This window comes from Microsporum canis, genomic scaffold, assembly GCF_000151145.1.
Source record: "Microsporum canis CBS 113480 supercont1.1 genomic scaffold, whole genome shotgun sequence".
Classification (NCBI taxonomy): Eukaryota; Fungi; Ascomycota; class Eurotiomycetes; order Onygenales; family Arthrodermataceae; genus Microsporum; species Microsporum canis.
Window position 1 is genome coordinate 586254 of NW_003299169.1, and position 14504 is coordinate 600757.

Sequence of the window (14504 nt, forward strand, 5' to 3'; positions counted from 1 at the left end):
ACCTGGGGCTGCATGAAATCCCTAGCGAAGATTATGAAAGCTAAAATCTTTGAATTCTTCCGTGAATTTGACTCAATTGCTACAGAGAGCCCGCTGTTTTCTGAAGAACTACCTTCTTCTACAGAGCCGGAGACATCCTCATTTGAAGTTAGCCCACCAGCCAATACAGAGTTCCTTAACATTCCTTTTGGATCTCCAGATTTGAAATTTGCCGTAAGTCACACCATATCTCGCCGTTACTTTTACCTGTATACTAACATATTTTTTACTAGTACCTGAAAAGAGTCAGCCAATTGACAGGCCATCTCATTCCTGACCAGGAACTTGCATCGATGTCCAAGCTTTCTTCTGTCCAAACATACCTTATCCGCGCTTCGACCCCTAAACCTACAAAGCTTGCAGAACAGCTCATTGCCGAAGGAGTATTCGATGGTATCCCTAATGTAAAGATCTATCAAAGAAGACAAACCCCCATTGACCGCGAGATGGAGACTGGCCAATGGAAGGTCATTGAAGAGGAGCTTATCAAGAGGGGTCTCCCCGTCACTGGTCGCAAAGAAGCATGATGATATGCCTATTCTAAGCGGATGTTAGATACATTGGGTAATCATCGGCGGCAATATTGATGGTATATTGCATGTAAAATAGGACTTTCCTTTGAGGCGGGTTAATTTTAGAATAAATGTACTTTATATTAAGCATGTGATACTATAGTGGTCAATTTTAGTCTGTGATGTTATCTATTCTTGACTTTCTAGAAACATGATATGCAAAGCAGGGAGAGCATTAGATCGGCCCTTCGTCTCTGGGAACTTTCGCCATTTCACCAGTTCACCAATTTTAACATTGTACCTAGTGATATACCCAATCACCGGGTATTGTGATGGAAATGGCCGTACTGGAGTACGTGGTGTCTGGGACAGATGCTCATTTATCCACATGGAAGGGTTATTAGTAACATGCATCAAAAATAGGGCTCTGAGCCTTGCTGGATGGATAGGCTTCTTTGCCAAGTGTAGATATAATCCGTCACTCTATTAAGGCGAGGTTAAACATTCAACAGTCCATCAAGAGAATGACTATCTGCTGGCTGCCAATATTGGATTTCCCTACGGGTGTCCTAGACGGTGAAGTGACGGAGTGGCCTGTTGCTTCTCAGCGGTTCTTGGCTACTGGCAAGGACGTAGCTGGTAAAGTACGCGGTTGGCACTTCAAAACCGCTGAGTACGGCAAGTTCATGACATACGGCATTTTTATGTCGGCTAACGCGAAATTGAGAACCCTCGGGTCATAAAATCCACGTTTTTGCCCTGGCCCTTTTTGTCCTTAGACGTGAAAAGGGACTGAACGGCGTCGCTTCTTTCCGTCTTAGCACGCTTACGTCGCTCATTCTGTTCCTCGAGGACTCTAGCGGTTAACATAGCGGTGCCAGCGTTCTTTATACCGACCGCTGCAGGCGTAGCTGATGGAGTAGACATCTTGCTTTCGGTGTTGGTTTTTCCATTTGACGTGGTTTCTGGTTTGGCACTGTTCTCAGTATCACCGTTTGCCTCTCCACGGTTCTTCTTCCGCTTTTTGCTCGACCCTGGCAGCTTCTTCAATGAGTGGGCGAGACCTTGACGAGATAATTCCTCTAGTCGTGATTTTAACCGCTCTTTTTCAGGCTCGTGGGTTGGGAGGATAGGTATTACATTTGATGGGTCATAGGGTTCGTTACACTGGCAATATATGAATTAGAAGAAAGTTGACGGTATCAGCAAAAGGAGACGTCACCTACCTGTAGACATTTGTCGGACTTCATTTCACGGATGGCTCCCTCAGAAAATACGTGTCCACAGGGAACGAGATACACTGACTTCACATTTGGGCCAAGCTCCTTTTGCGTGACTGGGCAGATCCATCGACTTTTGCGCTTCCCCTCTGGTGCATCAGCATTCCCATCAACCTCAAATTTGAGCTCAACTACGTCGCGAAGAGACTTGACTCTTGCTTGCAGCACTTCATCGCAGTCGGCCTTTGCGCTGATAGCCTGGATATCATCTCCGGGTAGAAGATACTGCAAAACGGCGTCTTTATTGTATAGATTCCCAACGCCATCAGATACCACAGGAGAGAGCAGCTGCTTATGAGATAGAGGGCATGTCGTCCAGAAGTGTTCAAGGTGTTCTCGAAGCGTCTCCTTCAGCTGAGTTGTATTTGGATTCCGCGCAGCTTCTTTCACTAGCTCTCGGCGAGTTGGGATACTAGAAAAATATTAGAGAGATACTCAATAAAAATTTGCGTAGAAATAGTATCCCACCTTCCACCGTCATTACCCATCTTGATCAGCTTTAAGCACTCGGTTTAGATGCTGTTGATATCATCAAAGGGCGAAGCCTCAAGTTTTCGATATTGCCGCCTCCGACCACGTGACCACAAGCTCCCGCGGTGGAGGAAGGAAAGCAACATCATAAAACATGCCAGCTTGTCCGATATAAAACTCCAAGTTCATCTTCCAACAGCCCGTCCTGCCGGCTTTTGCAACAGCTATTTTTTATTTGAGTCATATCCCCTTAGGCTGCCGAGTTGCGCTCCAGACGTGGCTCAATGCCATCATCATGAACCGAGGCTCGCTTTTACTCTTGTTTACGGCGGCCGTGGGTCCTACATTATGTGTAGCCGCAGGCGAGAAAGGATCCCGTCCGAGGGGAGTAGGGCCTGAATGTAATATCCACCGCTTATCTCTATGATATCTTTATATTTAAAGGGAATAATATACAAGCAATTGAGCTAACTGAACGTAATTTAGTTGCCAAGTTTTACAAGGACACAGATAGCTTTACATGCATTTCCAACCCCACGATTAAGATACCGTTCTCAGCTGTCAATGACGAATACTGTGATTGTCCAGACGGCAGTGATGAACCCGGTACCTCTGCATGTTCATTCATAACTCCTCTATCACCATCATATGCTTCCAACCCTAGGAGCGATAAGGCAAACAACACATTAGCACTTCCTGGCTTCTACTGCAAGAATAAAGGGCATACCCCTCTATATGTTAGCTTCCAACGAGTGAATGATGGAGTCTGTGACTATGATATTTGCTGTGACGGAAGTGATGAGTGGGCACATGTTGGTGGTCTAAAGTGCGAGGATAGATGCAAGGAGATCGGAAAGCAATGGAAAAAAACCGAAGAGGAGAAAGATAAATCATATTCCGCAGCCTTACGAAAGCGTAAGGAACTTGTGGCCCAAGCATCCAAGACAGAAAAGGATATGCAGGACCGTGTCTTGGTGCTCGAGAAGGAAGCTCAAGGGCTTGAAATTTCGGTCAAGGATCTCGAGGCACAGCTAGAGATAGCCCGAGCAAACAATAGGGGGAAGTCAGCTAGTGGTCAAAAGCAAGGAAAGGCATATGAGTTAGCACAACTCGCAAAGACCAGGACCGAAACTCTCCGAACCGTACTGGCGGAGGTACACAAACAGAGGGACCAAGTAATAACCCTTCTGCGGGAAGCCGAGGGTATACTCTCCAAATTCAAAGAAGAGTATAACCCAAATTTCAATGATGAGGGTGTGAAGCGTGCTGTGCGTAGCTGGGAAGATTACATTGCGCGAAAGGAAGAGGGAGACGGTGACCTCTTCGGAGATGCTGATCTCTTCGATGCACTTAAATCCGAGCATGATGAGCCCTTTAATAACCCGGAACAATGGGCAGAAGAAGCTGAAGTGGGACTAGGTAGGTCCAAGTGTTTAAAGCAAAGACTTTTCTTTTGGAACACGTCTCTAATGAATTGTATCAGTGTACAAGCTAGCGTCTTTCTTACCCGCTGGCATCGTAAACTCCATTGAGGATGGCATTGCTAGCTTCCGATCCGCATTAGTCTCAAACGGTCTTCTGGCGGATAATTCGGTTGATAGCGATTCAAACGAGCCACGAGAAGTTAAAGACGCCAGAGACCGGGTCTTCGATGCACAATCCTCTCTTAACTCGAAAAAGTCTGAGATCACGCAACTTAAAGGCGACCTTGAACAAGACTTTGGTGTTGACTCTGTCTTCCGAGCCCTCAAGGGAGCATGTGTCTCTCGGGATTCGGGAGAGTATACCTACGAACTCTGCTGGATGGAACAAACTAAGCAGAAATCCAAGAAAGGGCGTGGAGATACCACGATGGGAAGATTCGAGAAGATCTCATCCATCGTTGTGGATGAGGTCACGCCGTCTGGACAGATCGTTCAGAAAACAAAGGTTACCCTTTTGTATACTAATGGCCAAACATGCTGGAACGGACCCTCGCGTTCGACGACGGTGATTCTCGAGTGTGGTGAGAACAACGAGCTTACCAAAGTCTCAGAAGATGAAAAGTGTATATATTCCATGTTCGTGACCACCCCCGCGGTCTGTGACTCTCTTGGAAAGAATGGCCAGGAGAGCGGCGGAAAGGATGAGCTATGACCAAGGTGATTGGATGCTTCCGGACTATTTCCATCTTCTATCTGAATAGAACCTGTTTTCTATCATCGTATGATGAGGGGGCGTTACCACGTTTATTATTGGAAATAAGTCCGCATGCTTTATCCCATTGTGGTAAAGGCCGTCTCATGGTATTAACTATACTTGGAATAGCCAGCTGCATTGCTTAAATCAACCGACAACGATGCAAGAAAGAGTGAGGAAGCGCGAATATTGCAGGCCTGCAAATGATGACTTTATTGTTCTATGGCTGTAACTAGTACGTTTGGGGTTGCCAAACTAAGCCACTGTAAAAACATAAAAAAAGAGTGTGCAGTTATATATTGACTGGCTGCCTTCAGAGATAGCAGAAGAAGAATAAAAAAGACAAGATTGTTCCTCAGAAAGGTCGTTAATCCATCCCCATCGTCTCCTATACCTTGCTCATCAATCGTATCGGCAGGGTAAGCAAGATGCGGTTCGTCATTGCAATTCGGTCTGCAACATGTAGGAGAGGGTATTGAAGGGGCAGGTGAGCAGTCATGAGTTATTTAGTGCTATAATATATCAATCAGCATTTTAGAATTCCCTTTCATGAATTATACACAAAACTCTCTATGAGCTCTGGTATATATGAGAGGTAACACTCACGGTGCAGTTGGTGCAGGAGCAGCTGGAGCACTCTCCGGGGCAGCAGGAGCAAGAGCATGGAGCCATTTTGATTGATTGGGGGTGGTTGACAAGGTTGTCTGAAGTTCGTTGAGTTGGGAAGATTGTAGAGATTGCTTTGGATTCTTGAGTCTGGTTTGAAGGAAAGGAAAATAAAAGACGAAGAATACAGGGCGAGGAGCTGCCTTTTATGCTTGAAAGCGCTACGGCATTTTGATATCTCCTCCAGCCCCTCTTTCGAAAATGATATCCCGGACAGGAGGAGGAGGAGAGTGTGTGGGGATGAAGAGAGTCGAATCAGAGTGACGGATGCATGTCCGAAGCCATATTCGTTCCTTGAGATACGACTGGATAGAGAGCCACTCGGGGGGGGGGCCCTTTCAGCGGAACTGTTAGTGCCACGAGATGCCATAGAGCAAGGGTGTATCATATAATAAGAAAGCAGGCAAAAAAGAAAAATTATGCATGCCATTCCAAAGCATACATAGCATTGCATTAGGAAATAAACTCGAGACAAGCTGCCCCATTCCCCTTATCCTGTACGCCTTGGATTGTGTGCATACTGTATGTATCCACCGGATATCTCCAGGAGCAGCAACCTCCTCCCTCTCAAGGGAGGGAGATAGGGCATGTAACGAACTTCAGCCTGGCACATCTGCACAATGACATCGATGGAGCGGTCGTTTGCCAACCCTTGCCATGTGGATCTTGCTGAGATAGCGCGCGATCCATCCTAGGAAGAAGAGAACTGTCATGTACATATCTCAGACCAGCCTCTGAGGCTATGGGAAGTAAGTACCTGTTCGGGATGGAGTCAGTCACAAGGAGAGGATGAGCGAAAAAAAAAAGCAATGAGCAGGAGATAACCAAGAAGAAAACGAACGACTATGGAGTTCACACCAGAGGAAAAGAAATGTTAACGACGTTTTCATCGTGTGACTGCATATTATTTGCTGTATATGGGCGTTTGAAGGAGACATTCGGTGGTCTTCCTCGACCTCTTCCGATGGGCTATCAATACATGTAACAGCCCTGGCAAGAGTGCGCTGGGTGTAAGGACACTGCAGCTTATTGGCTTGGAGACCACCCTCCTGGCTCCGGAGACAAGCCTACACGACATATTATGTATAATGCATCTTCGTATGCTGGGTGGCAGTGGTCAAGTTAACTCTGAGAGAGAACGAGAAAGGCGGCGCTAGTTGAGGCGGGAAGTTAACTGCTGAGGATGCGATGCCAGTTAGTTCTGAAAGCCGGAAGATAAAATATCTTATACGGGGTTTGGCTGACTTGTTTATTAGGACTCTACTATGTATGGCAGGTCATATTAATTACTTTCTTTTTTCCCACCAGCTTCTTCACGCTATCTTGGTCTAAAAAGCTGGGGAGAAGCAGTGCAGGCTCCGTACGAGACTGCCATCGAAGCCAGGACGGCACGGAATACTTTCCCGTCTACATTGAATCCCGAGGAGAAGGAGAAAGGAGTTATTTTCTTGAGAGAAACAGTTATATTATTGCATCTTTCTTAAGCGAAACAACGTTATCCTATCAATATGTATCTGCCTTCCGCTGCCATCCTGGTGTGGAAAGTAAGTCCAGGCAACAGGAATCCTGATTGACGAAGGGTCTCGTTGGTCGATGGGAAGCCTTGTTTCAAGCTCTCCGGGTGACCAGAGGCCCAAAGGAAGAGAGTCCCATCTAGTTTCGAAATCGAAGAAAGTCCTGTTTACTTCTTCTAAGGTGGAGCAGTGATGTCAGTTCCCCAAGCCCCAGTGAGTGAGGCGACGGCAAGGCAGGAGACTTACGCATTCACACTTGCCAGCGGGACAAGTGCAGGCAGAGCCACAGCTGCATCCACAGTCGGCTAGTTATGATGAGTCTCATAAGCGATCTCGTCCATCAGCAAGGAGGACTGTTTCTAGCCACTCACCCATCTTGAATAGATATAGGTAGGTAGATAAACGAGGTATTATCTGGTTATTTCTTTTTTTTGGAAGGGCGTATTTATCGTAGGCTGGATTGTTGTCGTATGAAGAGGAAGAAGGAAGAAGAAAAACAGGCGATGGCTGGTCGTTCAAGTATTAATATTTATACTGCTGAAACGAAGCGAAGGACGATGTGCGAGGGGCCGTTAGCGGGGTAAGTCACTCGACATCGCCTCCCATAGAAATCCCTGCCTGGAGTCATGTTTGAGGTACAAGGAGTAGCATCGGGCGTAGCCAAGCCGGGGCCTATGACGACGAAGAGTCTTGACCTTTGTCTTGTTTGTTCGCTGCGGGATTATTGCAGTATTGCAGCCGGAAAGGTAACGGGGAGTCGAGTTCATCGTCCCGGGAGTAGGCAGCCTATCCAAGGCGTTCATTCCATCCAGCCCATGTCGTATATATATATATATATATATCCATGGAAACTAATATATGCATAAAGCATGCAGAGCCTTTATGCAAAAAGCGCTCAGTGCAGCCGAGGGAAGGGTGACATGACTGTGACATGGTCCTCTCGCTGCTGAGTGGATTTCGGCTCTTTTTCCTCATGCCATGGCCCATGTAGGCCAAGCATTGGAATTTCATCGCTAGTCAATGGCTGGGCTGCGCAGATGGAAAAATGTGAAGCTTCTGTCTTGGGGCAGCATGAGGTTGCTCAGCATAGAGCTGCATCCTTGAAAAAAAGACCTGGATGGCATTCAGCAAAACACTTTTCAGTCATATGAAATATCAAAGCCAGACTGGCCTGTGTTCTGTTTCATGTCTGATATCTCCTCCTGTCTCCAGTCAGATGCCCTGTCTTCTGTTTGTATCCTGTCTGTATGTAGTCCGAACTGCAAGGCCAGATCGGGTTCACCGGCCGTGTAGGGAGTGATATGCTACTCCTCCTCGAGTACTCTGTAGATACTAAATCAGCTTCATTAGCCTTTACGTCTCTCGAGTCAAGTTGGAACAAACGTCGCCTCTCTTATGCAAGGAGCTTAGCCTGCTGCAAGCTGCCTCGCCTTGCAGCCGACACAATGACCACACTCGAACGGCAGAAGAGAGACTCGATCATTCACTGTCACCGAAACATAGCCACCCTTTATTCACTGTGCCGGGCTCTTGTATATTCACTGTCATCGAATATAAAATATCAAACTTGTCTGGATATAAATAAGAAAAAGTCGAACCTTGGGCGCAACTGCCGCAACTTACCGCCTTTGGATGTGTGCCAAAATTTTCCCTTGGAAAAAACATCGAATAAAACATCGAATATAAAAAAAAAACATCTTTCTAGTCGAACACGCGAGTTTGAAGACACGATCCAGCCGAGTCTGACGCGGTTCAGGTCGAGTAAGCACTCGCCTCAAGCATGCCACAGCCCTACGTCTTCCGTGGGAACGATGGCCATGGACGCCGTGACCGTGACAGGCGCGATGGCCGGCATCGCGGCGGACGTCCTCACCACGAATTTACATTCAGGGCGCAGCCCTCGTCGCGGCCGCTGTTAATGGCAAAGAGGGAGACCACACCTGATTTTATGGGTGGCCCGGACAATGATGCGCCCACAAAGAAATTCATGGCGCCGGAGGACGTTACTGACAGCGACGAAGCTGAGATGGATGTATCGTCCGCTGATGAGCATAATAATAACGATGAAAGCGAGCAGCCACCACGGAAGAAACGAGCCATTGAACCCGAGCCTGAAGCCGCACCACCTGCGCCGAAGTGGTCCAACCCCGATCCTTACACTGTTCTGCCGCCAGAGGAGGAACGACAAGGGAAACGGAGAGACTTTGTTAAGCTGATTCGCAAGGCCAGAATTGCGCCTACAGCAACAGTAACCTCGACTACAGAGGCTGGCAATCCTGTCGTTACGAATGATGACTTCATATCCTTGGGCTTGGATGAGCCGGAGATGAACCTGCCACCCGAAGATGGCCCCAACGGGCCCAGACCGGACGAGCTTGAGCGGAGTGATTCGGCACTGGGAAGTCGTAAAAGAAATCGAGATGATGAAATAACAGGTCCTGTAAAACGGGGAAAGAAGGGACCGAAATTCTTCAATGAGGACGGGTCGCCGCTTGGTATCTGGAGACCCCTTGACGGGCAGGACCCAACTCCTTGGTTTAATAGAGATTCACCAGCGCTCCATATAGGGGCTATGTGAGTACTCAGTGGCTATATATCATTATTCATATGATGCTAATGCAGATTTAGGCTGCACAAGGAAATTTTAGATTTCTATCACTGGGTAAAACCTACAGAGTATGAAGATATTGTTAGACGTGACCTTATATCTAGGCTTCAATCCTGCTTTGGGCAAAGGTTCTATGGTTCGAAACTATATGCCTTTGGTTCGTTTGCATCAGGTCTGTACCTTCCTACGGCAGATATGGACCTTGTGCTGCTCTCCCGCCAGTTCATCACCTCAAACAGGAAAACTATTTGCCAGAAAGTCCGGGATATATACAGCTTTGCTGGGTATCTCCGTGGGCTTGGAATCGCAGCTCCTGGGTCAATTGAAACTATTGCGCATGCGCGTGTCCCCATCATCAAGTTCGTGGATGGCCTCACCGGCCTAAAAGTTGATCTATCGTTCGACAACAATAGTGGTTTGGCAGCCATCGATACATTCAAAGCCTGGAAGGAAGAATATCCAGCTATGCCTGTCATAGCCTCTATTATCAAGCATTTCCTTTTGATTCGAGGGCTCAACGACGTTGCTACTGGTGGGTTGGGCGGGTTTTCAATCATATGTTTGGTTACAAGCATACTTCAACATTTACCTCGTGGTGTTGGAGAGCCCAACCTTGGCTCTGTCCTGATGGACTTTTTTGATTTGTATGGCTCCAGGTTCGATGCGGGCGCAGTGGGCATACAGTTTGACCCACCTGGTTATTTCTATAAGGTATGTCATCCTTGAATGATTCTGGTAATCAGCAGCAATATTAACATCTTATCAAGACCGTACGTGGCATCTATAACGCAAGCAAAGGGACTAGGCTTTCAATAATTGATCCCAACAACCCGGACAATGACATCTCAGGCGGAACCAAAGAGATTCCTCGTATCTTCGGAGCGTTCGCTGATGCATATCAATCGATAAAGGATGGCCTCTATGCGGCCTCATGTCGCTCGCAACTCTCCCCAAGCAGCCTGCTTGGGTCAATAATAGCCGGAAACTATGAAGCATACAGGGAACAGAGAAAGCACTTGCGTGATTTTTTCCTAAATGACCGTAGGTTTGCCGACTATCATGGCAGTGTCGCGCTGGACAGTCCGCCGCCGCCGCCTCCTCTAGAGTCCTCTCTTACTCCTCCGCCTCCCCCACCAAATGTTTGATAAGGCATTCATTTGCATATACCGACGAAGAGAACGTCAAGCGAGCGTCCCTCTCATCTTTGACAACAGAAGTACAGCCTTTCCCTAGGACAATGTATTTTTAGCCTTCTAGGCTGCCTTGCTAGGGTTCGCAGGAATGAGCCTAATCGCCCATCCCGCATTATTTTTTTTTCTTGCGAGAGAAGATCCGCCGAAGCTACATATACATACATTATCAATCGGCGTCATGCCGCCTATGAACCGGGCCAAGAGCATACTTTAATCCTTACACTGCCATCCTCTGTCAGTTGATATCTTATTCCGATGTATTTTTATTCCTTTTTGCTAAGCCTTCCGGGGTGGAGGATGGCATTATGGCGATTGGTTCTAATGGCTCTCTAGATTATGTATGATATGATTAAACGAATATATTTCTACCACTGCAGAGGTGGGAAGGCGCTCATCAATATCCAATGATAAAATGCTCAGTATGGTTGAACAGCCATCCGTAGATCAACGATGAGGGACATATGTTTAATCAGAGTTCCGCACGAGGGTTTCATTCCTCGACCGGTGGCGGGTGTTCAGGTATCGGCGTGTTCACGAAGTCAGCGTCTGGGCTTGCCCATTCAAAATCCACCCACTTGGCTCCGAGGATATCACGTATGCCCTTCGTTAGGGTTTGAATCCGCTGGCTCTCCGGAGGTTTCTTGTCTTCGTCCAACACAACATGCCCTTCCCTGCACTGCGGATTGATACTCTCGGCCGGCAAGGCATCCAGAATAGTTTTCCAAACATGCATGGTTTCTTCCAGTTCAGCGATATTGCTCACTCCCATAACACTGCCTCCAACTCTACGCGGACAGGTACTGGTACCGGCACCTGCACCGCTCGCCGGGGCAGAAACAGCCGTCGGCAGCCCCGATGCTCCAACGACAGCGCCCTCATGCAGCCAGTTTTCAAGCGCATATCGGATGGCAACTGCCTCGATCTTCTCTCCTTGTTCGTCGGTCCAGAGACTCGCTTTGTGAATTGCCTCACGTAACCCATTGGGAGCTGGATGGAAGTCACCCATGCTGCCGATAGGCACCCCGTTGCGTCTGAGAAGGCCCATTCCCAAAGGTGAGGCATTAAGTACGCAATCTACGCCAGCCGCAGTCAGACGTGTGAGTCCCTTCGTCGCCAAGAGGGTGTTTTGTAGAGTGAAATTCGCGTAGGACATGACGATATCAATCGGTTCCCCTGTCTTCTCCAGTATCATCTCAGACAGGGAACAGAGCACTTCGACTGGGTATCCTGATATTCCGACGTAATGTATAGTTCCTTCTAAGTCTCGTATCTTGCGTAATTCTTGAACAGCAGCCAGCACTTCCTCTGGTGAAACGAACTCGACGTCATGGCAGTAGACGACGTCCAGATATGAAGTTCCTAAACGTGACAGGCTACGCTTAACACTGCGTCGGATCCAGGACGGGGAGTAGTCAAATGTCGATGCTGCTATGCGGCCTACTTTTGTGAGCAGCCGGTAGGTGTTCCGGGGGTAGTTGTCACGGACGAAAGAAGTAGAGAGGGCCTTTCCAAGCAGCTCTTCTGCCGGGCCATAGTAAGGAGAGGTATCAAAGGCGCAGATTCCGGCTGAGAGGGCACGATGGACAAGCTCTGTGGTAGGAAGCTCGTATGGATTGGTATTGTATTGGCTGTTGAAGGTGGCCGTTCCCATGATGAGAGGCGGCAGGTCACTAGAGACCGGGAGAGTTGGCGCTCCCATCTTGACTGATTTGTGATCCGGTGAGGTATTGATATATGTAGGATATATATTTATTTATATAGTCGTATATAGCTAGCTTCTTTATCTGTCGCTTATGTGTTGTGGCGGGGTGGTTATGAAGATGTTGTCGAGACGGAGGTGAAGAGGAAGAAGTCGAATGATTCCATGCCCTTTCCGGGAGAGTATTAATACTTCATCATATAAGACTCTCAACGCTTATTGTAAGGATGGCTGGAAGTGTAGAGAGTGTTTCCTGTTCATATAACATATCAAAATGGCTGATGTGGCGGTTTAAAAAAAATCGTAACTACACGCCGAGGATTATTTAACGTTTGGCCGCGGCATGATATTTAGAAGGCGGCCAATTCGTCCAATATATGATATGAAATAAGTAGGGGGAGGAATGGTATGATATTACTTGATACATATATTAGACAAAGGTCTGCTCTATCTTGCGTACCGGTGCGACGAACGCCTGAGACCAGCCAGGGTAAAAGGGGGCATAATTACATATACTATATTATCAAAAGCAACCGTCCGCTTGTGGAATGTTAGAAAAAAAAGGGGGAGGGCTTCTACTCTCCCTTCAGCCTTATTCCTTCTTATTCTTTTGGGGAATCGGGTTGTTGTTCTCATCAACAAGTCCCTTTTCCCGCATGACTCGCAGCGCATCGTGGAGCGGGTCAAGTTCAGGTCGCGGTGCCCTGTGCGAGTCAAAGTAGCTGTCCGCCCAAGTGAAGTACTGGCCGTAGTTGACGGTGAAGTACAGGTGGTGGAGGGTGTGGTGGGCAGGGCTGTTGATGTATTTTTCGAGCCAGTGGCCTGATATCATGTCACCATCGTGGATGAAGATGGTCCAAATCTGTACGAGGATGAACATGGTCATGTAGAGGTACTTTTGTACCGGGCAGACGAAGACAAAGACGCTAGAGAAAAAGAGTCAGAACGGTAAGAGTCGGGTGAGATTGATAACGGCGCGAGGGAGTTCTCACTGATACGGTAGGGACTGAACGTATCCGTCAAGGGGGTGGAAAGCGAGAGCCGCCCATGGAGTTGGCACTAGATCAGCGTTAGTCAATCTGTATCCAACACTTTTCATATTTAGCGCCATGGAGTGACTCGTACTAATCCATTTGTGATGGGGCTTATGAACATATTTGTAGATGCTGGGATGATGCTCTAATCTGTGAATCCAGTAGATAAGGAAGTCATTCCAGATCATGAATAGCACAACCGAGAACCCCAACCACGCCCAGCCGTAGTCATCCACTCTGGTATACAAGAGGCTCTTGCCACGCACTTCGGCCAGGAAAAATGGGAGGGTAAAGATGTTGATCCAGGGGATGGCCATCATCGACGAAATTATCTCCTGTCGAACCTGGTTCTTGAGGAAGCGCGGATGGTATTCGAGACGCCGGTCGAAGATGAAGTAGTATGAAAAGGAGCTGAAGACCCAGTAGAGAAGTGAAGCACCGAGCTGTGTGATCACCAGGATCGAGATACATTGCCGCAGAATGCTGTCTCGCGGCCATGCTGATACCGGCTGTGACGAGGCGCTGCCATCGGAGACTGCAGGGACGAAGTAGGCGTACGCTCTATCGAGGATCAAGGGATCTAGAAGCTCAATGGCTACGTCCATCTTGAGTCGGCGTGAATTCGGTTATGGACGTCGATGAATGGCAACTCCCCAGAGAAACCTGGATTAAATGTATTTGGTCGTATTATTCTAAGGGGGTCAAGATTTTTTATGCTGAAAACAATCTAAACTCGAAGGATGCGAAAGGATGGCGCTCGTTTTCTGCTCTAAACAGCATCCCAAAGCCCCTGAGATGTGTATATACAGGGCAATTATTCACTGATGAAAAAAAAAGTCGAATGCGCTTTGGCGACTTTTTATAAAATTGTGGCTGTTAGGTCGGTAGTTCAATGCGCCGGATCATACCACTTTTGGCGGGTTAGCTGCTTTTCCCGTATCCCCTCCCATCCTTCTTTAATGCCACGGCGCGGAGATACCGAGTAGGAGTAAGAGAATAATGTCCGTATATCGAGGAGAGCCGTCAGAGAGAAAGCGATTGATGGTAGCTGATAATGGCTCCGTTAAGCAGTTCATGAGGTTTTCTCCTGCGGCCAATCGTAGTGCTCTGGCATGCCCATATCAACCTCGCATCACAACCACCACCCGGAGTCGTCTACTTGGTCCCTTGCAAGCTATCGATGCTTCTTAACATCTCTTGACGTCTCTTGGTTTTTATATCTTTTTTTATTATTAAAAATAGAAAAAAAAAAAAAGGCGGCGTTACATGGCAGAACAGCGCTGCTTACATAATATATCGAGAAGTTCGAA

At 47.6% G+C, this 14504-nt stretch overlaps 6 protein-coding genes across 6 annotated transcripts in view; 3 read left to right on the forward strand and 3 right to left on the reverse strand.

Annotated features, from left to right (window-relative positions):
• MCYG_00230 (conserved hypothetical protein) overlaps nt 1-566 on the forward strand; it is a gene marked incomplete at both ends in the record, with an annotated part of 1292 nt that extends 726 nt beyond the window's left edge. Inside the window, 2 exons of the mRNA XM_002850080.1 lie at nt 86-213; nt 273-566. Coding sequence (XP_002850126.1) covers nt 86-213; nt 273-566 — 422 coding nt within the window. The remainder of the gene's footprint in view (nt 1-85; nt 214-272) is intronic.
• Nucleotides 567-1262: 696 nt separating this feature from the next.
• MCYG_00231 (DUF602 domain-containing protein) lies at nt 1263-2332 on the reverse strand (the record flags this gene model as incomplete). Its single annotated transcript, XM_002850081.1, has 3 exons — nt 1263-1718; nt 1778-2243; nt 2300-2332. 3 exons carry the CDS (start codon nt 2317-2319, stop codon nt 1263-1265), a joined length of 942 nt encoding a protein of 313 aa, XP_002850127.1.
• Nucleotides 2333-2573: 241 nt separating this feature from the next.
• MCYG_00232 (glucosidase 2 subunit beta) lies at nt 2574-4438 on the forward strand (the record flags this gene model as incomplete). Its single annotated transcript, XM_002850082.1, has 3 exons — nt 2574-2703; nt 2789-3721; nt 3786-4438. The coding sequence occupies 3 exons, from the start codon at nt 2598-2600 to the stop codon at nt 4436-4438; spliced, it is 1692 nt and encodes a 563-aa protein (XP_002850128.1).
• Nucleotides 4439-8440: 4002 nt separating this feature from the next.
• Nucleotides 8441-10413, forward strand: MCYG_00233 (Poly(A) RNA polymerase cid14; the record flags this gene model as incomplete). Its single annotated transcript, XM_002850083.1, has 3 exons — nt 8441-9234; nt 9289-9979; nt 10036-10413. 3 exons carry the CDS (start codon nt 8441-8443, stop codon nt 10411-10413), a joined length of 1863 nt encoding a protein of 620 aa, XP_002850129.1.
• Nucleotides 10414-10951: 538 nt separating this feature from the next.
• MCYG_00234 (Ara2p) lies at nt 10952-12160 on the reverse strand (the record flags this gene model as incomplete). The annotated part of the gene is made up of 1 exon (XM_002850084.1): nt 10952-12160. One exon carries the CDS (start codon nt 12158-12160, stop codon nt 10952-10954), a length of 1209 nt encoding a protein of 402 aa, XP_002850130.1.
• Nucleotides 12161-12752: 592 nt separating this feature from the next.
• On the reverse strand, nt 12753-13799 carry MCYG_00235 (lathosterol oxidase; the record flags this gene model as incomplete). The annotated part of the gene is made up of 3 exons (XM_002850085.1): nt 12753-13086; nt 13153-13219; nt 13286-13799. The coding sequence occupies 3 exons, from the start codon at nt 13797-13799 to the stop codon at nt 12753-12755; spliced, it is 915 nt and encodes a 304-aa protein (XP_002850131.1).
• Nucleotides 13800-14504: the final 705 nt, after the last annotated feature.